We start from the raw sequence: 24,558 nt of genomic DNA on the forward strand, positions 1-24,558 counted from the left end.
TCGTGGTTAATTAAGAGGATCATTCAGAGCCACTCGTAGTGTAGTGTGTTGTCTTCTAATAGTTGCGATTCTGTCCCTGTGCCAGCTTCCATTAGCAACAAAACCCACTTATCTTGTTCTTCCCTATCTCTTCCCTTTATATTTTTATCCTCCCCTCTCCCTGCAAGTCTCTCTCTCTCTCTCTCTCCTCTTTTTTTCCCCAGCCCCGGCACCGCAGCAATAATTCCACCGGTCGTCATCTCGCTTGACAAAACACTGGTGATGTGACAGCTCCGAGCTATGAAATCTCCCTCACCGCTCGATAATTAATTTACTAATTGCGTGCTCTGCATGGCCCCGGGCCAGCTCCGAGGGCAGCGGTGCCACCCTGACCCCGCCGTGCCCGGGGTGTCCCCTGGGGTGTCCCCTTGGGAGGACGTGGCTCTCCTGGGAATGGGGAATTGGGGTGGAGGGAAGGGGGTGAGGTGCTGGGAAGTGTCCCCAGTGCCACCAGTGCCACCAGTGCCACCAGAGACACCCAGAATGGGGGAATTGGGATGCAGGGAAGTGTCCCCAGTGTCACCAGGGCCACCAGTGACACCAGTGCCACCCAGAATGGGGGAATTGGGGTGGAGGGAAGGGGGTGAGATGCAGGAAAGTGCCTCCAGTGCCACCAGTGCCACCAGTGCCACCTGGAATGGGGAACTGGGATGCAGGGAAGTGTCCCCAGTGCCCCCAGTGCCACCCAGAATGAGGTAATTGGGATGCAGGAAAGTGTCCCCAGTGTCCCCAGTGCCACCAGAGATACCCAGAATGCGGGAATCGGGGTGGAGGGAAGTGTCCCCAGTGCCACCAGAGATACCCAGAATGCGGGAATCGGGGTGGAGGGAAGTGTCCCCAGTGCCACCAGTGCCACTCAGAATGGGGGAATTAAGATGGAGAGAAAGGGATGGGATGCAGGGAAATGTCCCCAGTGCCACCTGTGCCACCAAGAATGGGGAACTGGGATGCAGGGAAATGTCCCCAGTGCCACCCAGAATGAGGCAATTGGGATGCCGAGAAGTGTCCCCAGTGCCAGCAGTGCCGCCAGTGCCACCAGGAATGGGGGGATTGGGATGGAGGGAAAGGGATGGGATGCTGGGGCTGCTGGGGAAGGCTGAGTGCCCCCAGTGCCCCCCGCTTTTCTGCCCGGGTGAGCTGCCAGCGCTGCCAGCCACGCTTGGGTGCCTTAACGTGTCACCTCCATCGTGTCTCACTGCAGAGAAGGTTTCAAAACCGCTCCATCGGCTGGGGAAAAAAAAAAAAAAACAAAACCCCAAAAACCACCAAACCGACCCTTTTCTGCCTCTATCCCGGTGGATAAATGAGCTTTTCCTGGTCCCAGTGCGGGATGGGATTTGCCACTGCCTTCCCATGGCGTCCCCAAAACCCCTTTGAGCTGGAGTCTCCTCATGCCGTAGGTTTGGAACGTTGATGGAGGGAGATCCGAGGTTTTTTTCCCTCCTTCCCAAACCCCTCCAGGCCCCTCCCATTCCCTCCCGGTGCTTCCAGCAGAATGTTTGGATCTGCCCTGATTGCAGGAGTCGGAACGAGCGAACTCTGCCGGGGCCCGGTGACATCTCTCACTCCGACACCGCATTCCTGCAGGGAAATGCTGGGTTTTGCCTTGTTTTGCTGGTTTTTATCGGTGTTTTTTTTCTTTTTCCCCGCTCCCTTCGCTGTCTCAAAGCCCAGACGGTGCTTTGTCATGGGCAGGAGAGCTTCGTGTGGCCGGTGGGAGGGATGGGGCAGCGCCTCCGCCGGGCAGGGGCTTCAATTGCTCTGTCAGGGGTGAAACCACCTCTGTTTGGGGCTAAAACCTCCTTATTTGGGATAAACCCAGGGGAAAACTCAGTATTTGGGGTTAAACCCTCCTATTTGGGGTTAAAATCTCCCTATTTGGGGTTAACCCCCCTATTTGGGGCTGACCAAGGGGCTAAGACTCCATATTTGGGGTTAACCCCCCCTTTTTGGTGTTAACCATGGGGTTAAACCCTGGTATTTAGGGTTAACCCAGGGACTAAGAGTCCATATTTGGGGTTAACCCCCCCCCCTATTTGGGGTTTACACAGGGGTTGCACCCTCATATTTGGGATTAAACCCTCCCTATGTGGGGTAAACCCAGGGGTTGAAATTCCATATTTGGGGTTAACCCTGATATTTGGGGTTAAATCCCCTTATTTGGGGTTAACCCCTCCCTCCCTATTTGGGATTAACCCAAGGGTTAAAACTTCATATTTGGGGTTAAACCCCCCTATTTGGGGCTAAAATCTCCATATTTGGGGTTAACCCAAGGGTTAAAACTTCATTTTTGGGGTTAAACCCCCCTATTTGGGGCTAAAATCTCCATATTTGGGGTTAACCCAAGGGTTAAAACTTCATATTTGAGGTTAAACCCCCTTATTTGGGGTTGTCCCCTCCTGTTTGGGGCTGAGGGAAGAGGACAGACCCAACCCACAGAAAATCCACCACGGGCTGGTTTAGGAACGGCTGGGACTTTTTCCTCCTCGAAATTTGCATCCAGGGAGGCTCCACGAGCCGGGAAGGAAAGGAAAGGAGATGAAAAAGGGAAACTGAGGCACGGCCAGTGAAATTTGATGTCCCGGCCCCTGGGCACGGCGCTGGCCGCGCCAAATGTCACCGTCACGGCCACTTGACGGGGGCCTAAGCGCCCTGTCCCCGGTGCCAGCAGCATTCCAGGGCCGCCACCTCGGTGAATGAACAACGTGTGGCCTCCGCCGCCGCGGGGCTGCCGGAGCCGTAATTGCTTTTTGGGAGCCGCAATTACCGGGCAATGTTGCGGAACGTGTCAGTGCCTGCGGGGCCGGAGCGCGCTCCCGCCGGGACCCGAGCCTGGCCCGGCCCTGGTGGCAGCTGGTGACACCCCCGGGGGCACCGAGGGCACCAGGATCTGAGCCTGGCCCGGCCCTGGTGACAGCCCCGAGGGCACCGAGGGCATCGGGACCCGAGCCTGGCCCAGCCCTGGTGACACCCCCGGGGGCACTGGGATCCGAGCCCGGCCCAGCCCTGGTGGCGCCCCCGGGGACACTGGGATCCGAGCCTGGCCCGGCCCTGGGGACACGCCCGGGGGCACCGAGGGCATCGGGATCTGAGCCTGGCCCAGCCCTGGTGACAGCCCCGAGGGCACTGAGGGCACCAGGATCCGAGCCCGGCCCAGCCCTGGTGGCAGCTGGTGACAGCCCCGAGGGCATCGGGATCCGAGCCCAGCCCAGCCCTTGTGGCAGACCCGAGGGCACTGAGGGCACCGGGATCTGAGCCTGGCCCAGCCCTGGTGGCACTGGGATCAGAGCCTGGCCCAGCCCTGGTGACACCCCCGAGGGCACCGAGGCCACCGGGACCCGAGCCCGGCCCAGCCCTGGTGGCAGCTGGTGACACCCCCGGGGGCACCGAGGGCATCAGGACCCGAGCCTGGCCCAGCCCTGGTGACAGCCCCAAGGGCACCGAGGGCACCGAGGGCACCGGGACCCAAGCCCGGCCCAGCCCTGGTGGCGCCCCCGGGGGCACCGAGGGCATGGTTGAGCTGTGGGTGCTGCTCGGTGGCACCGCCCTGCTCTGAGCTGGGCTCCCTGAGCATCCCAATCCTCTCCTGACCCCACTCCAGGTGGGCTTTGCCCCATAAGGGGGCAGGATCATGGTCCCCATCTCCTCCCAGATCCCTTTCCACATCTTCAGGCCGTCAAAGCCCACAAGGACAAGATTGGGATGCTCAGGATGAGAATCCCCATTTCCTCCCAGCTCCCTTCCCTCTTCTTCCGGGGGGAAAATCCACCTGGAGTGAGGTCAGGAGAGGATTGGGATGCTCAGGGTCACCATCCCCATCCTCTCCCAAACCCTGGAGGCGCTGCCTGGCTCCGGGAAGGTTTTTCCTGCTGGTTTTGGGGTGGTTTGGGAGAAATGTGCTCAGCTCGGTGTGGGGCTGTCCCTGCTCTGGAGGGGGCTGTGGATCCTCCTGGTGGCAGCCAGGGATCACCCCTGGGATTTTGGGTCACACCTCCCTCCAGGGCTTTGGATTTTTGGGATAATCCAGTGGGAATCTCCTCAAGATTCCCAGAGAATCCAGCCCAGCGGGGAGAGGGAGAGTGACAGATCCTGCCGGGAACATTTTTTTTCGGGGGAAAAAAAAAGCCCAAAATTCTTCATATTTTAAATATTTTTAATATTTATATTTTAAATAAAAATATTGAAACAAATAATAAAATTAAAATAATAAAATAATTTAATATTTCTATTATTTTAAATATTTTATATGTTTATATTTAAATATTTTAAATATTTTAAGTATTTTAAATATTTTTATATTTTTATATTTTTATATTTTTATATTTTAAACATTTTTATATTTTAATATTCTTAATATTTTAAAATATTTTTATATTTTAAATAGTTTTATTTTTAATTAAAATATCGAAATAAATAACAAAACTAAAATAATAAAAATATTTTAATAATTTTTTAAAAAATATTTTCCAATATTTTTATTCCTGATCATCCCAGCTCCATTCACCTCCCGTGGCAGGACACTCACTATGGATTAGCAGAGCTTCCCTATTGGAAGCAGCACCCCCTGCCCTGCAGGATGGTGACACCTGGGGACCTGGGACAACCTGGGGACACCTCACCATCCTCTGGAGAGGCAGCAGGAGCCTAGGGAAGCAGCAGGAGGGGATTTTTGGGATGGAGCTGTGTCCCTGCAGGAGCCAGGGGCTCTGGGGAGCAGCTCCAACCTGTGCCGGGGCCGTGGAACACCTCATTTACCGGGATATTTCTTCTGCTGGAACGGGAGGAAGCAGCTGCTATCTGTACAAACAAAATTAGGCCAAAGGAGGAAAGTAATTTTGTCAAAGAAATGAGGAGATGCATGGGGGAGATGGAGAGGAGACAGATGAATAAACACAATCTACATAGGAACTGATAAAAATTCAATTTCTGCTCACACACGTCCCGGTCTCACTCACACCCTTCCTCTCCTCCTCTCCACGCGCTCCCCGGCGTTGTCTGCATCCATCTGGGATGTGGGAGGCAAACACAATGATCCTCTTCTGTCTTCAGCATGCTGGAAAATTTTTTCCTTTAATTATGGTGCTTGAATTCCCATCCAGCTCCAGCTTTCTATCCCGCACTCTGCCCTGCTGAGCAGGGCCAGCCTGGGAGAGGGGATGGCCCCGGCATGGGGGGGTCCTGTGGGGGTGACCCCGTTCCCACTGGGATCCCAGTATGGGGATCTGGGATTGGGGATGGGAGAGGTGGAAGGAATTGGTGATTCCTGGGAGTTATCCCGGCTCTCCCTGTGGATTCCTGCTGGAGCTGTGGGAGCACAAAGGGCTCTCCTGGATGGGTTTTTAGGGCATTTTGATGTGGTTTATACAAAAAAACATCACTTCCAAAATCTTCATGGGGTCACTTGTGCCCCATGGTTAATCTGGAAGCCGGGATGGTGCGCTCAGAGAAGGAAAGATGTTCAGAGGGAAGGACAAACTTGGGGAGTGGGGACTCTGCTCCAATCCCTTCCTGGAGGGTTCGAGAGGCTCCAAATAGAGCTGGGAGAGGAGACAGAGGGTGTGAGGCACCCACATCCCTCCCTGCACACCCAGGTCCCTCCTGCACACCCCCGTTTCCCTGCACACCCCCGTGCGCGGGGGCTGAGCTGAGCTGCAGCCCCGTTTCCCTAGGAAACCAAGCGGAGCCCAAAATCCCGCAGGGAAGCGCTGGAGGGGCTCCAGGAGGAGGCTGGGAGAGCTCTGCACCCCGGCAGCCCCACTGTCCCAGCGCTGCTGCGGGGACACCGTGACAGTGACAGTGACCGTGACAGTGACCGTGACAGTGACCGTGACAGTGACAGTGACAGTGACAGTGTGGTGGCACTCGGGGACGTGCTGGTGGCGGGCTGGGGGGGTTGGAAAGGGGCATTTGGTGCTGTCCCCACCCAGAGGATCCCCTCCTGAGGCACAAGGATTTTGGGGGCTGTCCCTGCCACCCCGAGCCTGGGTTGCTGCTGCCACGGGGGGAATTTTGCTGGGAATGGCCCTGGGTGAGGGGGAGCAAGGAGCGCCTTGTTCTGGGATTGATCCCTGGGGACCGGAGAGGGAAGAGCCTCTCTCGAGGGTGGCAGGGTCACACCTTCACCCTCTGTGCCTCCTCCTCCTCCCCTCCTCCTCCTCCTCCCCGGGCCATTCACACCCTGCCAAGCGAAGCTGCATTTACCGGGGCTGCACGCTCCGAAAGTTGCTCCTCTCCCCTGCAGGCAATTAAAGGGAAGCTATTTCTCCTCAATCAGGCGTATTTGAATATGGAAATGATTTTTAATTACTCAGAGTCAATATCATTTTATCACCCAAATGTGTTTGAACGAGGTTCGCCCGTATTTGCAGGGTGTCTAATAAGCGGAATGCAAATTCCCCCTCGCTCCTCAGGTTCTCTGTGTCCCGCTGAGCCACACGGAGGTGCTGCCCTTTGGAAATTCATTCCCAGGCTCCTGACGGGACAGGGAATGCCGGTTAACCCCTGCCCCGATGGGAAAATCCAAGGGAAGGGACACGGGGACATCAAGTCGCGGCCATCGCCCCGAACATGCCCGGGGTCAGCTCCGTGCGGAGCCGGTGACAGCTCGGCAGCCTCAGATCCCCGGCTATTGTCTGCTGATTAATTTGCTAATTATGTTCTGCTTTAATCCGAGGGCCTGGCGGCGGTGTGGAAATGTCAGGCACTTGTTTATGCCCCGGGTTGCTGGCGGCGTGACAAAGGCAGCGTCCCGCAGGTGGCACCGCGCCTCACCTGGCTCTGAGCTCTGCCTCCGCCACCTCCCACGGCCCTGGCGCTGCCCCTCTGCCTCAGTTTCCCCCACAGGAGCTGGGAATACCTGGATCCACCCCTGTGCCTGCTCTGGGGTGGGGAGTGCTGGCACCACAGCCTCAGTGCCAGCTGTCACCAGCGCTGTCACGGGTGCTGGGCATGTCCCTGTCCCCACTGCCGTGGCTTTGTGCAGGATTGGCACTGCTCAAAGCTGGCCCTGAATGTCCCCTCTGGAGCCATGGGGGGTTTGGGCTATTTTAGATCCACACCCAAAGGGGATCGGGCCTGGCTGCTGTCCCTGTGCCTCTGTGGGGCTGTCACAGGGGGTGCAAAGGTGACCAGGGCAGCTTCCCTTGGCTCCCACTGTCCCCATTTAGGTCTTATCCAGCTCCAGCCCTCTGGGGAGATGCCACCTCCTCGCTAACAAGGTGACAAAGGACGCGGCTGAGCGCTTTCCCAACATCCAACCTCTGGGTTTTCCTGCTGTGCAAAACCCATCAGGTGTCGGGGTTGAGCTCCTTCCTGCCAGGCTGAGCAGCCGCTGCAGCCGGGCTTTCTGCAGCCCTCATGTTTATTAATCGCCATGAATATTTATGCAAAGTTCCTCCAGCTTCTGGAGCGGCTGCTCGAATGCAGGCGTGATCTGCCTGGCTGGGCAGTGAGATGGCTCCGCTGCAAAAGGGGCTGAGGGTGGCATTGCTCCTCGCCAGGCTGCTCTGGACCAGGGAGGATCTCCCAGGAAGCAGCTGGAGGTGAAAACCCCATGGTTGTCCCAGTGGTGTTGTGCTCATCTCTCAGTCCTACAGGCCCAGCAGGGAGGTCAGCTCCTTATCCGGCTGAAATTCCTCCAATTTTCCCCCAAATCTCACCCCTGCATGCCCAGCCTGGCCCTTCCTGGTGCCCTGCCCTGTGGCACAGCATCACCTGGCACCGCTGGGCAAGGACCAGCCCTGATCCATCGCTGACTGCAAAAAGAGCCTGGGAACACCAGGATGGGGATGCTGAGCTGAAATCCATCTCCCTGAGCACAGCAACACATCCAGAGGCCCGGGAGCCACCTGGGAAGGGTTTCTGGCCGTGCCCACAGTCTGGAACAACCACAAAGTGAAATTTATTCCATGGCTTGTCCTTCCTCTTGCTTCTCATCACCTCGCTCGTATTTCCTGGGCTTTTCTCCCTGGCCACCAGCGGGAGAAAGCTCCACGTGAAGGTCCCTGGGCAGGGCAGGTCCCTCCATCGCGGTGAGAGCTCCCATCAGAGCAGATTAGATTATCCTGCAACCCCAAACTCCCCTGTTTGCGGCTGGTTTTGTTTTCCCGCTGGAGCAATTCGCCGCCGCGTTTACGGGAAGCGATTCCGACAAGCGGCTGTCGTTACCGGCTGCTCTCGGGGGCCGCGTCCCCTCCCGCTTCGCCCCTTCTTCCACCCGAGGTGGTCCCGATGAACCTTTCCGAAAAGCCACAGCTCAGGGGGGACAATCCCTGGGGATGGAGCCCAGCGGGGGCGGGATGAGCATCCCCACCCCCGCGGCCAGGAGCTCTCAACTCTTCCCCGAATCCTCACGGGGGCACAGAGCAGCTGCCACCTCGGTGACTCTCCCTGGCCCTGATTTCTGTGCCAAATGAAGGGGAAACGAGAGCTCTGTGCTGGAAGCAGCAGCGCCGGGTGCCTGGGGAGCCCCTGCCCTGCTCGGCTGTCCCGGTGTGCCCGGTCCCCGCGGCGCTGGAGGCCGCTAATGACAGCGGTGGCACCGGGGACCTCGTGTCAGCCTGGCAGGGTTGTTATGGCCCTAATGGACGGCTCTGATTCCCAGCGAGCCAGAAAGCCCCGGTGTCACCACCTCCGCTCGCTGCTCTAATTACACCCTGCGAGGAGCTCTGCTCAGCCCAGCCCCCCAGCCCCAATCCCAACCCTTCGCGCACAGAGCGGTGTTTCCCCACATCCCAGCAGCTCACGGCGGTGAGGAGGAGGAGGATGAAGACTCGGAGCCTTCACACGCTGGGGGGGGGGGGGGGGTCTCCAGTGCTTTTCCAAGCTGTGCCTGCGGGGCTGGGGGGGGTGAGCACGCCCCTGGTTGGGGATTTGGTGGCAGCGGCGGCGCCGGGGGAGGTTTGCAGGGATGCAGCAGCAGCACAAGCAGCTCTGGAGAGCAGCACCCAGTTGTCCTGGTAACGGTGGGTGCCTCCCGCTCCCACAGCTCAGCCCCCCCAGAGCCGGAGCCCCCCAGCTCCTCTTTGCCCTCCCGGGGCAGAGGGGACTGGGCAGGGAGGGGACACAGAGAGCAGGCACGGCTCCCGGGCTGGGCGGGCAGCAGCAGGGCATGGTGGCCCTGTGGGACAGGGTGACACGAGCCAGGGTGTGCCACAGCTTTGGGGAAGTCCCCACGGGCATCGCATCCATCCTGCGCCACAACCTGTGTTGCATCCAGTATTGCATCCTGCATCCCGCACTGCATCTCATGTTGCATTCTGCAGTGCATTCCACGTTGGATCCTGCATCCCCCATCAATCCCACATTGCATCCTGCATCCCACATCAATCCCACACTGCATCCTGCATCCCCCATCAATCCCACATTGCATCCTGCATCCCACATTGCATCCTGCATCCCACATCCTGCATCCCATACCAATCCCACACTGCATCCTGCATCCCACACCATTCCCACACCAATCCCATGCCGTGTCCTGCGCTCCTTGCAGGGCAGTGGCAGCCGGTGCAGGAGATCCCTTTGGAAGTCCCCAGTGCCCTCAGCCGTGCTGGGCTGCTTGGCTGAGGGAGCAAACACCTCGTGGGAAGCTGGGAATGGCCCGGGGAGCCGTGGGTTTGGGGTTGTTCATCCACAGAGCTGTGCTGAGCTGTATTTACAGAGCCAGGCTCGGGAATATCCTCCAGCTCCAGCGGAGCTAATGCTGCTTTTCTCCTCGGGATAAAGACCAGCCTGAAAAGCTGGTTTGCTTCCTCCCAGCCTTGACCTGCAGGGCGCCAGTGTCTGCCTGGGGATGCTGGGTCAGGCACCCAGGGACTGCAGGGAAGCGCTGGGAATAGGGAATGCCAGGAAGGGAAAGAGCTGAGCTGCATGAAGCCCTGGGGTGGATGAGATCCTGCACTTCCAGCAGCACCGAGCTGGATCAGAGCCGGTGCTGAGCCACAGATCCCCAGGGTGCTGCACAGTTGTCCTAGAGCTGCCTCCTGGACTTTCTACCCATGGTGTCCAGCCCGGCTGGAGGGGACAGGGGACAGCTGTGAGCTGAGACAGCTGAGAGCAGCCCTGGCAGCAGCAGCAGCGCTGGGCAGGATGTGTCCGGCAGAGGTGGACAGGCAGCAGAGGGAATGTGCTGCATTTCCAGCTGCGCTGCTCCCGCAGCGTGGCAGCCAGGCCCTGCCGCATCCTGCTGAGCTTCTGCTGCATGCCCGGGGCTCAGGGGCCCTGACACCCCATCCCCTGCCAGCCAGAGCTCCTGGAGAGCTGCAGTGGAGCCTCTGTGCCAGTGGCTCAGTCGCCCCACGGAGCACCAAGATCCTCAAGTTTATCCTGCCTGTGCTTCCCCTCTGGGTGTGAAACCGCAGCTCTGCAGCCCCCCGAGGTCCTGGGGGCCCGGCAGGCTCCGTGTCACCCCCACACGTGCCACATCTGTGGTTGTGGCAGCCCCGTTTCTCAGCATCCCTGCGCCCCACACTCCCCTGCAGAACTCCCCGAGGCCTGCACACGTGTGGGGACACACACGGGACACACACACACACACACACACGGGACACACACGGGACACACACACACACACACACACGGGACACACACACACACACACACACGGGACACACACACACACACACACACACGGGACACACACACACACACGGGACACACACACACACACACACACGGGACACACACACACACACGACACACACGGGACACACACACACACACACACACAGCTCCACGTGCTTTGCACACGCTTGTGCAAACCCTCACCACCACGGCAGATCCCACCCAGCATTCACACCCCTCCAGCCGTGCACACACAGCCACAACCCCCCCGTGCCCGTGCACACCCACTCCACGCGTGTGACACGGCTGGGGGGGAGCCCCGTGTCACACGCGTGGAGTGGGTGTGCACACAGCCCCGTGTGCGTGTGCGCCGCTCCCCCTGTCCCCCCAGCGCTGCAGCAGCACCAGAACCCGGGGGTCTCCTCCCCTTGCACACACACGGCGGGGGCAGCAGAGAGGGGACAGTGAGGGGGGGTCCCCGCCGTGCCCGGTGCCCGGTACTGTCACACACCATGCCCGGTACTGTCACACAACGTGCCCGGTGCTGTCACACACCCGGTGCCCGGTACTGTCACACACCCGGTGCCTGGTACTGTCACACACCCGGTGCCCGGTACTGTCACACACCGTGCCCGGTGCTGTCACACACCCGGTGCCCGGTACTGTCACACACCCGGTGCCCGGTGCTGTCACACCCGGTGCCCGGTGCTGTCACACACCCGGTGCCCGTTGCTGTCACACACCCGGTGCCCGGTGCTGTCACACAAGCGGGGCCCGGTACTGTCACACAAGCGGGGCCCGGTACTGTCACACCCGGTGCCCGTTGCTGTCACACACCCGGTGCCCGGTGCTGTCACACCCGGTGCCCGGTGCTGTCACACACCCGGTGCCCGGTGCTGTCACACACCCAATGCCCGTTGCTGTCACACACCCGGTGCCCGTTGCTGTCACACACCCGGTGCCCGGTGCTGTCACACACCCAATGCCCGGTGCTGTCACACACCCGGTGCCCGGTGCTGTCACACACCCGGTGCCCGTTGCTGTCACACACCCAATGCCCGGTGCTGTCACACACCCGGTGCCCGGTGCTGTCACACACCCGGTGCCCGGTGCTGTCACACACCGCCCCGCGCCCGGCGCATGCAGCAAGTGCCCGAGCGGCGCGCGCCGCCGCCGCCCCCGCGCCCCCCGCTCCCCCAGCCCCCCCCTCTCCCTTCCCCTCCCCACCGCATCCGCCGCCGCCGCCGCCGCCACCGGGGCCCGGCGCGCTGCGCGCCCGCTCCCGGCCCCGCTCCCGGCCCCGCGCCCGCTCCCGGCCCCGCGCGCTGCCGCCGCCGCCGCCGCCGCGCTCCCCCGGGCGCGCCCGGGCACCGGCAGCCACCGCCGCCACCGCCGCCGCCGCCGCCGCTCGGGGATGGCCAGCCCGCTGCTCGCCGCGCCGCGCCGGGGCTACACGCGCTGCTAACGGAGCGCAGGTAAGGGCGGCCACAACCCGATATCTCCCCCCTCTCCGGTGACCCGGCACCCCCCCGTTATCGGTGAACCCCCCCCCCCCCGCCCTCCACCTCTTCCCCGGTGCGGCGGCTCCGCTCCCCCCCGGCGCGGCGCAGCGGGGGCGGCAGCTCGCCGGCGATGCGGGCTGCGGCGGCCGGTGCTGCCGCTTGGCAGAGCCCCGGTTCCACCGGGGGGATCCCCCCCCCCGGCTCTCACCCCAACCGCGGCCAACTTTGCTGCCCCGGCGGCGGCGGCGGCGGGGCTGCGGGAACGGGAGTTGCGGCCGCGCCGCGACACCGCGGGTGCCCCGTGCCCGGTGCTCGGCGCGGGCAGCGGCATCCCCGAGGCGGCCCCGGCCCTGCCGGGAAGTTGCGCGGGGCTGCGGCGGCGCGGAGGGCTCGGCACCGGGGCTGGCTGAGAGCCGCGGCGTGCCCGGAGCTGCCGCTCCTTCCCTCGGGGCGCCGCTCCCCCGCTCTCCCGGCGCTGCGATCTCCTCCTCCCGCTCTGCCGGTCCCCCCTCCCCGGTGGTTCCCGCTTCTTCCCCCCTCTGCCGCTTCTCCCCTCGGCTCCGCCGGTTCCCCGGGGACCCCCGTGCCCCCCTCCAGGCTCCGTTTCCTCCCGCGGGGTGCCGGTTCCTCCCGGTAGAACAGTGCCCGGCTCCGACAGCCCCACGGCGGAGGGGCTGCGCGCGTGTCCGCGGGCACACGTGTGTTCCCGGGCACACGTGTGGCACCGCGGTGCGTGTTACACAGCAAGCAAGGCCACGGGTGGGTGCAGGGCTCCCTGCTGGCATCCCCGCTGTGGGCACACGCGTGGATTGTGCCAGCCTGGCCAGCGTGGGTGCTCGGGGGGCTTTGGTCACCCCGCGTTGTCGCCCCTCGGGCAGGGCCCCGGGGGCTGCGTGGGCGAACCCCGGCCGTGGGTGGGTGGGTGGGTTGTGGGTGGGTTCTCAGCCCTCCCCTGCGTGCCGAGGCTTTGTTCGGTGCCAGCGTGGGGCGGCTGCCGTGCCACGGCACCCGGGGCCCGTGGGCGTGCGGGAGGGCACACGTGGGCACCCGGCGTGTGCCACCGCGGGCACGTGCGGCACGCAGGTGGCAGCCGGGGCTCGGGGGGAGCCGGGGGAGACCTGCGAGCCCTGCGAGCGGTGGCACGGAGCGGTGCCAGGTGCGCCTCCCGCGTGTGCCCGCGCCGGTCACTTGTTGAGGACGGGGGAGGTTTTTGCGCAGCCGGCGCGGGGGGGACTGGCGGCAGCGCGGCGTGTGAACAACCCTTCCCTTTTCTAGGTCATGTCACTGCTGGCTGTGCCGGCTGCCGCCTGGCAGCCGGGGCCGCCGGTGACGAGGGGAGGCGGCCCCGGGGCGGCCGGGCTGTGGCGGAGCGCCCGGCCGGGGGTTCGGTGCGGGGCGCACGTGGAGCCGGTGGCACGGGGCTGGCTCTGAGCTGCGCCGCTGGGACGGTTCCCAGGGCTTGGGGACAGCTCTGTCCCTCCTTTGAAGGCCGTGGCTGAGCTGAGGGGGGTCGTGGGGAGGCACCCGGCTCCGTGGGCTCACACGGGGAGGAGCGGGGTGGCGCAGCTGTTGTCACTGTCACCGTCACCGTCACCTGGCTGCTCTCCAGCCGCCCTCGGCAGGGAGGGTCTGCTCCCCGCTCCCAGCAGGGCTCCTTGGTGATGGCACGGTGGTGGCAGTGGATGTGGAGCTGGCCGTGTGGCAGTGCCAGCCCTGCTGTGCCAGAGCACGGAGCCTGGCAGCAGCTCCTCTCCCAGGCCTGCCCAGTTGCCTGTCAGGCCTTGTCACCGGCCCCAGCTTTGATCCAAGGAGCCAGGATCCTACAAATTTGGGCTGTGCTGGAGAGAAAACGGACACGGAGCGGGCACAGCGGGATCTCACTCTCCAGCTGGGAGCCGCGTGGCACAGGGGCTCCAGAGCTGGCTGGGACACGCTGCCAGCTCTTCCCAGCTCCTTCTGGTTCTTCTCCACACCTCCAAGGACCTTTGGCAGTGGAATTTTCTCCCTGGAGTCGCTCCCTGCCATGCTGGAGATGGCACTGGGGGAGAGCTCTGCCCTGGCACCGAGCTCACCGCTGTGGGATGAGATGGGATTTCCACCAGCCAGGGTGCCCCCATTGCTGCCACATCCCCACATCCCACGGGGATCTTCAGATGGGATGGGAGCTGCAGGATGGATTCCCCATTTCCTGGAGGAAGATGATGCTCCAGCCTTGCTCCAGCCCTGCGCTGCTGTGATGCCTCCACGCTTCTCCATGGGAATTTGGACTGAGGCCCTGCAAACTCATTTCCTACCACGGGCCCGTCCTCTAATGGGGACGGGGTTGGCTCAGGGCCACCTGGCTCGGTTGCCAAATGTCAGAAGCTCTACAGCTCCTCGCTGCTCACGAGGGCCATCGTGTCCCCCCTGTGCTGCTCCTGTCTGTTCCTTCTTGATGTCCTCCAAGAGCAGGATGGAGCCAGGCCCCTTCTCTCCCTGGAGCACCTCGGAGGCTCACGGTGGGGCTGGATCTCATGAGATGATGGGTACAAATACAAAATCCCCTTCTGAGGTGAGAACAGATCCTGCTGCCAGCACTGGAACTCTGAACCCCTCTTTGGAGCCTTCCCGGGTCTCCCAGCCCTCCGGAATGGAGCTGATGGAAAAGAGGGACTCACATCCCAAAGATGTGCAAGAAACTCCTTGGAAGAGGCTGTGGGAGCACCGTGGTTGCTGCAGCTGAGGGGGGGCTGTGACTCCAGGGACCCCCCAAGCCGTGCAGGGCCGGGGGGGAGGCAGCACACGCCGTTCCCTGGCTGAGCAAATCCCCAATCCCGGCAGAGATTCCTCTGTGCTGTCTCCCGGCCTTGCTTTTTGGAGTGGAGTTTTACCAACAGCAGTTAAGTAAAATAAATAAAGGGGCCTGTGCCTGCCAGTGCTCGCGAGGCCGCGCCAGGGATTGGCAGAGCGGCACCATTAATTACAGCTCGGCACCGCTGCCAGCCTGCCGGCTCCAGGAGGGGCCGTGGCAGCACGCCGGGGAGCCAGAGGGACAAGGGAGACGTGGAATCATGGAAGGGAGGGGAAACGTGCTCCTGGATGCTGAGGGAATTGTGCCAGAGAGGGTGGAAGCAGCTGGGAGATCGCTGTGCCCCGCTGGGTGTCTGTGTGTGCACATGCTTGCACACACATGTGCCGAGCAGGGATCTGTGTTTTCGGGGGGATTGCAGGGGAGTTTTTCCCGGGAGTGGTGCTGGTGTGTTGGTGGAGGGGCTGGGAAGGCTCAGGACACCCCATGGAGATGCTTTGGGGCAGCTTTGGAGTCCCCGGATGCCTTTGAATGCCGGGGGTTGGAGGGCGCTGGGAATTTGTGGTGCTGCCTTTGTCACTGTCACCTCTGGAGGGGCAGGGATGGCATCCCATGGGATGGAGCCCCACTGCCGGAGAGGGTGGAAGCAGCTGGGAGATCCCTGTCCCCGCTGGGTGTCTGTGTGTGCACACGGGTGTGCAAGCCTGTGCCGAGCAGGGATCCGCGTTTTCCGGCTGGAGGATGGGATTGCAGAGGAGTTTTCCCCAGAAATGGTGCTGGTGTGTTGGTGGAGGGGCTGGGAAGGCTCGGGACACCCCGTGGAGGTGTTTTGGGGCAGCTTTGGAGTCCCTGGATGCCTTTGAACGGCCGGGGAAGATCCCCGGGGATTGGAAGGTGCTGGGAATTGGGAAGAGCCTGGGGATGGGAGGGTGGTGGGAATTTGTGGTGCTGCCTTTGTCACTGTCACCTCTGGGTGGGCAGGGATGGCATCGCATGGGATGGAGCCCCACAGCTCTGCTGTGCCTGTTCCTTTTGTCAGGGAAGAGAGGCTGTTCCCTGCTGGATCAACCACCCAGGATGCCCCAGCCCTTCCTCACTTTTTATTCCTTTATCCTAAGCCATGCTCACGTTAGGAATTTTCCTGCATCAGGTCCCTGTTTTTTTCCCATGGATTTTATATTTTCTACAGCCTGTTAAAAGAACGGTTGGGTTAAAAACCACATCCCTCCACCCCCAAATCTCCTTTGCTCTGCCGTTAATCGTTTCTCAGATTATTGATGCCGAGGGCTTTGGTGCTGCCCATTTATCACTTTTTTGCGGACTGGTCGGTTGTCCTTGGCTTTTCCTGATCACCATCTGAACTCCTGCCGTGCCGGGATGATGGAGCTGGACGGGGATCCAGCCAAAATCCAGGCAAAACATCCTCAGGGAAACAACCTGTGTGTGCGTGGGGAGCAGTGCCGTGCCGTGGCCGGGGAGAGCCGAGCCGCGGTCGGATCCTGCTTTTCCCGGAGCGATATTCCAGCAGGGATGCAGAGAAACCTCGCTAAGAGCACGGGGGAGCCCGGGCTGTCGCTTCCTCCCGCCCGGCCGCTTTCCCAGCTCTGTGATGGCTCTTTAAAAGCTTTAATTAAAGCTTTAAACCCACCCCCTTCCCTGCGCCCGGGCGGGAACAAAGGCAGATGGAAGGGGCTGGAGCGGGCGCCTGCGGCGGGCGAGCGTGCCAGGCTGTGCCCGCCGTGCTCCGGGTGACATCGCTGTCCCCAGGGAGCACCAGCCGCCCCCGGCGGGGCGCAGGGTGGCCGCCAGCTGCCCCCAGGGACCCGGGTGGTTCATCCCGCCCGGAGCGAGGAGGTTCTGGGGGCAGCGGGGGTGATGCCAGCGCGGCCGTGCCCTGGCACCGCGGCCGGGCTGGGCTCCCCCGAGCCGGGGAGCGCAGACGGTGACGCTGCAGGGCGCCAGGTCCCCGCCGAGCTGATGGCCGGGGCTGATGGTGACCCCTGGGCAGCTCCAGCCGGGTGACTCCGCGGCACAGATGTTAAAAACCTCCTCGGCCCCCTCGCAGATCAGTGAAATATTTTCACTGCAGCAGCAGCAGCGGCGGCGGCGGCGGCGGAGGAAGCTCGGGCGCTGCAGGGAGCGGGGCCGGTGCCCAGCGAGCTCCGGCAGCTCCGGCTCAGCCCCGACCGTGGCTCCGTTCAGGCAGCCGCAGCGCGGAGGTTTTGGGGCTGGGAGGAAGCTCCTGATATCCCAGAACAGCTGGATCATGCGTGCCTGGAGAGGTGAGGCGTGGGCTGTGTCCATCCCCGAGCCTTCCAGCGGGCGGGATGGGTGGAGGATGCATGGATGGAGGGATGGATGGATGGATGGATGGATGGATGGATGGATGGATGGATGGATGGATGGATGGATGGATGGATGGATAGATGGTGCTGCCGGAGCGTCGCTGCTGCTGGCCGAGGGAAGCAAGCACCATCTTGTGTCCCTGCCAGGCTGCGGGAGCCCCAGGAGCTCGCTGCAGAGCAGCAGCGTGTCCCTGCCTGACCTCCTCCTCCTCTCCCTCCTCCTCCTCCTCCTCCTCCTCCTCCCTCCCCCCACTCCCGGCTCTCCCGGAGCAGCCGAGGGGGCCGCGACTCTCGGGGGGACCCCAGCTCCTCGGTGGCCGCTCGAGTAGCACCGGAGGGGGATGCCCCGCTCCGGCTGCAGTTGGAATTCGGGGCTTTTGGGTCTCTCCTGTTGCATTTCCTGGGGGCTCTGGCTGGAGACCAGAGGAACCAGAGGGTTTTACTCCGGGAAAGTGGGGTTTTCTTTCACCCCAGATCGCCCTGCTGGCATCGGGGGGATCCAGCCCGGTCTGCTCCTGCTGGATCCCTCCCAGCGCCTCTCCCCCGTGGCCTGGAGGGGGGATCCAGCCCCGAGCCCTCCCCTCGGTGCTGCAGGAGCCAGCGCCAGCCTGTTGCATGAGAATCGGGATATTTTTAGCTCTCTAATGTCCCCGGAGTGGCTCCAGCGCAGGCTCGGCCAAATGTCCCTCCCGATGAGCCGGGGGATGCCCCAGAACCAGCACCTCTGCGAGGGATGGCTCGGGAGCAGGATTTGGTGTTTGAGGGTGACTCAGGAGCAGGACTTGGTGTTTGAGGGTGTTTTGGAGCAGGATTTGGTGTTTGAGGAGCAGGATTTGGTGTTTGAGGGTGTTTTGGGAGCAGGATTTGGTGTTAGAGAGCAGTTTGGGAGTAGGATTTGCTGTTTGAGGGTGACTCAGGAGCAGGATTTGGTGTTTGAGGGTGTTTAAGGAGCAGGATTTGGTGTTTGAGGGTGGTTTTGGAGCAGGATTTGGTGTTTGAGGGCAGTTTTAGAGCAGGATTTGGTGTTTGAGGGCAGTTTTAGAGCAGGATTTGGTGTTTGAGGGCGGTTTGGGAGCAGGATTTGGTGTTTGAGGGCAGTTTTAGAGCAGGATTTGGTGTTTGAGGGTGGTTTTGGAGCAGGATTTGGTGTTTGAGGGCGGTTTTGGAGCAGGATTTGCTGTTTGAGGGTGAGGAAGAGCATCCCCCGTGCTGTGCCAACGCTCGGCATCCCCAGCACACGGCTGGGCGGAGACCTCAGCGATTTTGGAATCAACCTCAGCCATGGCATGTGGCCCTGTGGCCACCTCCTGGATGTCCCCTGATGTCCCCAGGGCTGTCCCTTTGCCACCGCTGCCCTGGGCACGCGCTGAGTGATGCTGACACGTGCGCGGCAGCCTCGGCCTCTGTAGAGCCGTGCTCCGGGCTCACTTAATAAGGCCACGGCGTGCATTATTTTATTAATGAGGTATTAAAAAGCTGTTCATGGCCATGCTCTGCATTCCCAGAGAGGCATCCAAGAAATCTGTACTGAGCAGTGGCTGCCCACGCTGTGCTTGGTTCTTAGGACAGCTGTGGGGACACCACGCTGCTGGCGTGTCACCGTGCACCCCCAGCACGTCACCCTGAGCTGCCAGCCTGTCCCCACCGTGCTCCAGGGCACCAGGATGAGCTCCAAGGGCTTTTGTAGCCCTGTCTGAAGTTGTTTGGTGGCTCCATGCTCAGGCTGTGCTTGGCCAGGGGTGAGCTGAGGGTGGGAAGGTCATTGCAGGGGGACCTGCAGGGCCGGGACTCTGCTCTGGTGGTTTTGGGGTGAAATCCTCGCTCTGTGCTGCGCTGTTCCCAGCCTGGGCACTCATTGGCACAGCAAGGAGTCCCCTGTAACCCTGCAAGGTGGTAGATGGGGACAGGGACCAGATGGGGACAGGGACCAGGTGGGGACATGAATCAGGAGGGGACAGGGGGTGACCGGGATGCTGCTCGCACACCGGCGGGGCTCAGGGCAGGGCACTGACCCCCAGCCCAGCTCCACAGCGGCCAAACCTCCGGGTAAGCCTCTGTCCGTGTGTCCATCTGTCTGTCTGCAGGGCAAATGCCATAGGATGACCGCTGCTGGTCCCCTCTTACTGGCTGTGATTTCGTCTGTCCTGTGGCTCACGCGGGGCTTCGACCCGGCTCCCAGCGCCTGCTCCGCCCTGGCCTCTGGCGTCCTCTACGGCTCCTTCTCCCTCAAGGACCTGTTCCCCACCATCTCCTCGGGCTGCTCCTGGACCCTGGAGAACCCCGACCCCACCAAGTACTCGCTCTACCTCCGCTTCAACCGGGAGGAGCAGGTCTGCACCCACTTCTCGCCCATGGTGCTGCCGCTCGACCACTACCTGGCCAACTACACCTGCGACCCCCGGGGCGAGGCCAGCCCTGCGCCCACCCCCCAGCACCCGGAGCAGCAACAGGAGGAGGAGGAGGAGGACGAGGAAGCCGAGCTGGAGCTGTGCGAGGGCACAGGACCATTCACTTTCCTGCACTTCGACAAGAACTTCGTGCAGCTGTGCCTGGCGGCCGAGCCCGAGGCGGCCCCGCGGCTGCTGGAGCCGCAGGCGCTGGAGTTCCGCTTCGTGGAGGTGCTGCTCATCAACAACAACAACTCCAGCCAGTTCACCTGCAGCGTGCTGTGCCGCTGGCTCGAGGAGTGCCTGCAGGCTCCCGGCGCCCGCCGCTGCGGCTTCACCCACGCCGGCTGCAGCTGCCAGGCCGAGAGCCCCCCGGCCCCCCGGCGCAACGGCACCCGGCCCCCCACGCCCACCCCGCTGCCCGCCGCACCCGACTGCTGCCCCACCGAGCTGCATCCTGCCAGTGCCAACGAGCTCGAGCTGCCCGAGGTGCCACACGGTGAGCGGGGAGCGGGGATGGGCCCCCGGTGCGGTGATGGGGGTCTCTGGGTGATGCTCGTGCTGGTGGGATGGGTGGGCTCTGCCCGTGCGGGGTCCACGGGGAATGGGGAGGGTGGGAGTTGTGCAGGGGGTGGATCCAGCTTGTGTGAGCTCTGTGGGGCTGGAATGTGCCAGATGGGGACTGGGAATGGGGCAGGGAATGGTGAAATGGGTGGATCCTGGGGCTGGAGGTGCCAGCTGGGAATTGGGAATGGGGCAGGGGATCTGTGCAATGGATGGATCCTGGGGATGGAGGTGCCAGTGTGGCACTGGGAATGGTGAAATGGATGGATCCTGGGGCGGAGGTGCCAGTGGGACACTGGGAATGGTGAAATGGATGGATCCTGGGCGGAGGTGCCAGTGGGACACTGGGAATGGTGAAATGGATGGATCCTGGGGCGGGAGGTGCCAGTGTGGCACTGGGAATGGTGAAATGGATGGATCCTGGGGCGGAGCTGCCAGTGGGACACTTGGAATGGTGAAATGGATGGATCCTGGGCGGAGGTGCCAGTGGGACACTGGGAATGGTGAAATGGATGGATCCTGGGGCGGGAGGTGCCAGTGTGGCACTGGGAATGGTGAAATGGATGGATCCTGGGGCGGAGCTGCCAGTGGGACACTTGGAATGGTGAAATGGATGGATCCTGGGGCTGGATGTGCCAGTGTGGCACTGGGAATGGTGAAATGGATGGATCCTGGGGCGGGAGGTGCCAGTGTGGCACTGGGAATGGTGAAATGGGTGGATCCTGGGGCAGGAGGTGCCAGCTGGGAACTGGGCATGGGGCAAGGAATGGTGAAATGGATGGATCCTGGGGCTGCAGGTGCCAGTGGGGCACTGGAAATGGTGAAATGGATGGATCCTGGGGCGGAGGTGCCAGTGGGACACTGGGAATGGTGAAATGGATGGATCCTGGGGCTGGAGGTGCCAGTGGGACCCTGGGAATGGTGAAATGGATGGATCCTGGGGCTGGAGGTGCCAGTGGGACACTGGGAATGGTGAAATGGATGGATCCTGGGGCTGGAGGTGCCAGTGGGGCACTGGGAATGGGGCAGGGAATCTGTGCAATGGATGGATCCCACCCATGCACACTTCTGGGGTAGGATTGCTGCCAGCTGGATGGCATGGAGCAGGGAAATCATGCCATGGGTGAATCCTTCCCACGCACACTCCGTAGGGCTGGAAGGCGCAACTGGGCGCTCTGCATGGAGCAGGAAAACTGGTGCATGGAGCAGGGAACCCATGGGATGGGTGAATCCTGCCTGAGCACACTCCTTGGGGCAGGAGGGAGCTGTGAATGGAGCAGGGAACCCATGGGATGGGTGAATCCTGCCTGAGCACACTCCTTGGGGCAGGAGGGAGCTGTGAATGGAGCAGGGAACCCATGGGATGGATGAATCTTCTCCGAGCCTACTCCCATGGCAGGATGGTGCCAATTGGGCACTGGGCATGGAGCAGGGAACCCATGGGATGGATGAATCTTCTCTGAGCCTACTCCCATGGCAGGATGGTGCCAATTGGGCACTGGGCATGGAGCAGGGAACCCATGGGATGGGTGAATCCTGCCTGAGCACGCTCCTTAGGGCAGGAGGGAGCTGTGCATGGAGCAGGGAACCCATGGGATGGGTGAATCCTGCCTCAGCATGCACCCTTAGGGCTGGAAGTTTCCAGTGGGACGCTGAGCATGGAGCAGGGAGTCCCTGCATGGAGCAGGGAATCCATATGAGTTCAAATCCGTGGAGCTGCAGCTTGCTCTGCCCTTGCCACGGCCCAGCCATCGCTGGGAACGCCACGGTGACCCCACCACTGCCAGGGCTGGTGCCACGGCTGCTCTGGCACGTCCCACGTGGCTCCCTGGCCTCCCTGGCACGGGGCAGGAGCAGGAGCCAACTCGCTCTGCCCCGCTGGAGACGTGGAAAACAATTTGCAGGTAAAATGACCCTTTGCCGTGGCAAATTACCCTTGACTGCTGCAGCCCCGGCGCTTGTTATTCCAGGCAGGGTGTCACGGCCGGGCTATTAACCAGGCGGAATGAGGCCATTTGCTCGTTCCGGGATTGTGGGAACGGCTGAGGATAAAGGAGCCGGCCCCGGGATCCGCCTGGCCCTGGGGTGTGAACGTGTTCACAGGTTGAGGGAAGAGATGAGGATCTGACTCCATGTTTCAGAAGGCTTGATTTATTATTTTATGATATATATTATGTTAAAACTATAATAAAAGAATAGAAGAAAGGATTTCATCAGAAAGCAAGCTAAAAATAGAATAAGTAAGAATGATAACAAAAGTTCTGTCTCGGACTCTCTGTCCGAGCCAGCTGGGCTGTGATTGGCCATTAATTAGAAACAACCACATGAGCCCAATCCCAGATGCACCTGTTGCATTCCACAGCAGCAGATAACCATTGGTTACATTTTGTTCCTGAGGCCTCTCAGCTTCTCAGGAGGAAAAATCCTGAAAAAAAAAGATTTTTCATAAAAGATGCCTGCGACACTGGGGTTCTGCCCGTGCCTGTGGTGCCGAGCCCGGCGAGGCGATGAGGGGATTTTGGGACACATCTGGCCAGATGTTTTCCCTTCAGCAGCCTCAGGGTGATGTGTGGGCAGGAGCAATCCCCGGCTGGGCTGTGCGGGGTCTTTATCCGGCAGATTAGGTGGCGGGGCCGGGGGTGGGTGTAGAGATAATTTCATTGGGCTTTAGCATTTATTTCAGGAGCTAAATGTCATTACGGGCAGATCCCCCACTAAATCCCCGGTCCCTTACAGCTGCAGGGCTCTAAATCGCCTCATCCCGAGGGGAGCTGCTTGAGCTGGTTTCATTTTTCATTTTATGGGGTTTTTTTCCTGTTTTGTTTTATTTTCCCCCCTTTAAAAGCCACTCCCCGTGGGTGATTAAGAGCTCAGAGCCGGGGTCAGGTGCCAGCCCCAAGGTCAGCCTGGCTGACCCTGTGCCCGAGGGGTGACACCGGCGGTGGCTGGGGCTGCCTGTGGAGAAGGGAGATCAGGATGGGATTGGGAATTGGGATCTGTGATGGAGAAGGAGGATCCAGGATGGGATTGGGATTTAGGATCCAGGATGGGATTGGGAACTGGGATGCAGGATGGGATGGAGAAGGGGGATGCAGGATGGGATTGAGAATTGGGATTCAGGATGGGATTGAGAATTGGGATGCAGGATGGGATTGAGAATTGGGATGCAGGATGGGATGGAGAAGGGGGATGCAGAACTGGGTGGAATAGTGGGATTCAGGATGGGATTGAGAATCGTGATCCAGGATGGGATTGAGAATTAGGATCCAGGATGAGATTGAGAATTGTGATCCAGAATGGGATTGAGAACAGGGATGCAGGATGGGATGGAGAAGGGGGATCCAGAATGGGATTGAGATTTAGGATGCAGGATGGGATGGAGAATTGGGATCCATGATGGAGAATTGGGATGCAGGATGGGATGGAGGAGGGGGATCCAGGATGGGATGGAGAATTGGGATGCTCCTTCAGGGGACCCAGCACATCCCCAGGGGTGGCTCGGTGGGGTTGTTTCCCCCGAGCCTGACACAGGGCGCTGGCCCTGGGGGTCCCTGCAGAGCTGGCAGGGCTCAGTGCCACATTCCGCCTCTCTCTGGCTGCCACGGCCGCAAACTCCGGCTCCTTCTCCAAATTACATTTGACATTCAATTAAAGGCCGGAGCGCCCGGAGGCTCAGTGTTATTGCAGTGCCAGAGCCACGGGGGTGACGCGCTGCCACGGCCGCCCCTCGTGCCACGCCGCTGCCACCGTCCCCGCCGGGTGTCACCGCGCCGAGCCACATCCCAGAGCACCCTTCATGCGGCTGGGGAGGGCCCCAGCTCCCACCTGGCCTCCCCCCAGCCCCCGGGGGTGGAGAATGGTCCCCTTTGAGGGGGATGGATGGTGGCACGCAGGGCCGGGGGGCTGAATGGCGCCTGTGAGCCGAGGCTTGGCGGGCGCCCAGCACTGATCTCAGCGGCTCCTCCGCCGCAGCGACGTGGGGCTGGCGCCCGCCCAGAGCCTCCCCACAGCCCTGACCCCGGGGTCCCTGGTGCCCACGTCATCCCCGCTCCCCCAGGGGGTTCAGGGATGAGGTCGGAGATATGTGGGCAGGCTGGAGGTTTGTGGGGTGACTTTGGGTGTGTTTGATGCCCTGACTCCAAGGTCCCTGGTGCCCGCGTCATCCCCACTCTGCCAGGGGGGTTCAGGATGAGGTTGGAGCCACGTGGGTGAGCTGGAGGTTTGTGGGGTGACTTTGGGTTTGTTCGATGCCCTGACCCCGGGGTCCCTGGTGTCACCCCCACTCTGCCAGGGGGGTTCAGGATGAGGTTGGAGGTACGTGGGCAGGTTGGAGTTTTGTGGGGTGATTTTGGGTGGGTTCCACACCCTGACCC

At 61.5% G+C, this 24,558-nt stretch overlaps 1 protein-coding gene across 7 annotated transcripts in view; it reads left to right on the forward strand.

Moving 5' to 3' along the window:
• Positions 1–11,967: 11,967 nt before the first annotated feature.
• Positions 11,968–24,558, forward strand: part of ADGRB2 (adhesion G protein-coupled receptor B2) — a 37,804-nt gene continuing 25,213 nt past the window's right edge. For 5 of the 7 annotated variants that reach the window (XM_066564619.1, XM_066564624.1, XM_066564622.1 and 2 more), the window contains exons 1-2: positions 11,968–12,074; positions 19,319–20,120. In XM_066564619.1, coding sequence (XP_066420716.1) covers positions 19,334–20,120 — 787 coding nt within the window. In that variant the 5' untranslated portion in view covers positions 11,968–12,074; positions 19,319–19,333. Of the gene's footprint in view, positions 12,075–13,249; positions 13,258–16,589; positions 17,172–19,318; positions 20,121–24,558 lie in introns of those variants that run through there. The other 2 variants (XM_066564621.1, XM_066564620.1) reach the window with 2 other exon arrangements.

The sequence above is a fragment of the Molothrus aeneus genome, chromosome 23, assembly GCF_037042795.1.
Source record: "Molothrus aeneus isolate 106 chromosome 23, BPBGC_Maene_1.0, whole genome shotgun sequence".
NCBI lineage: Eukaryota > Metazoa > Chordata > Aves > Passeriformes > Icteridae > Molothrus > Molothrus aeneus.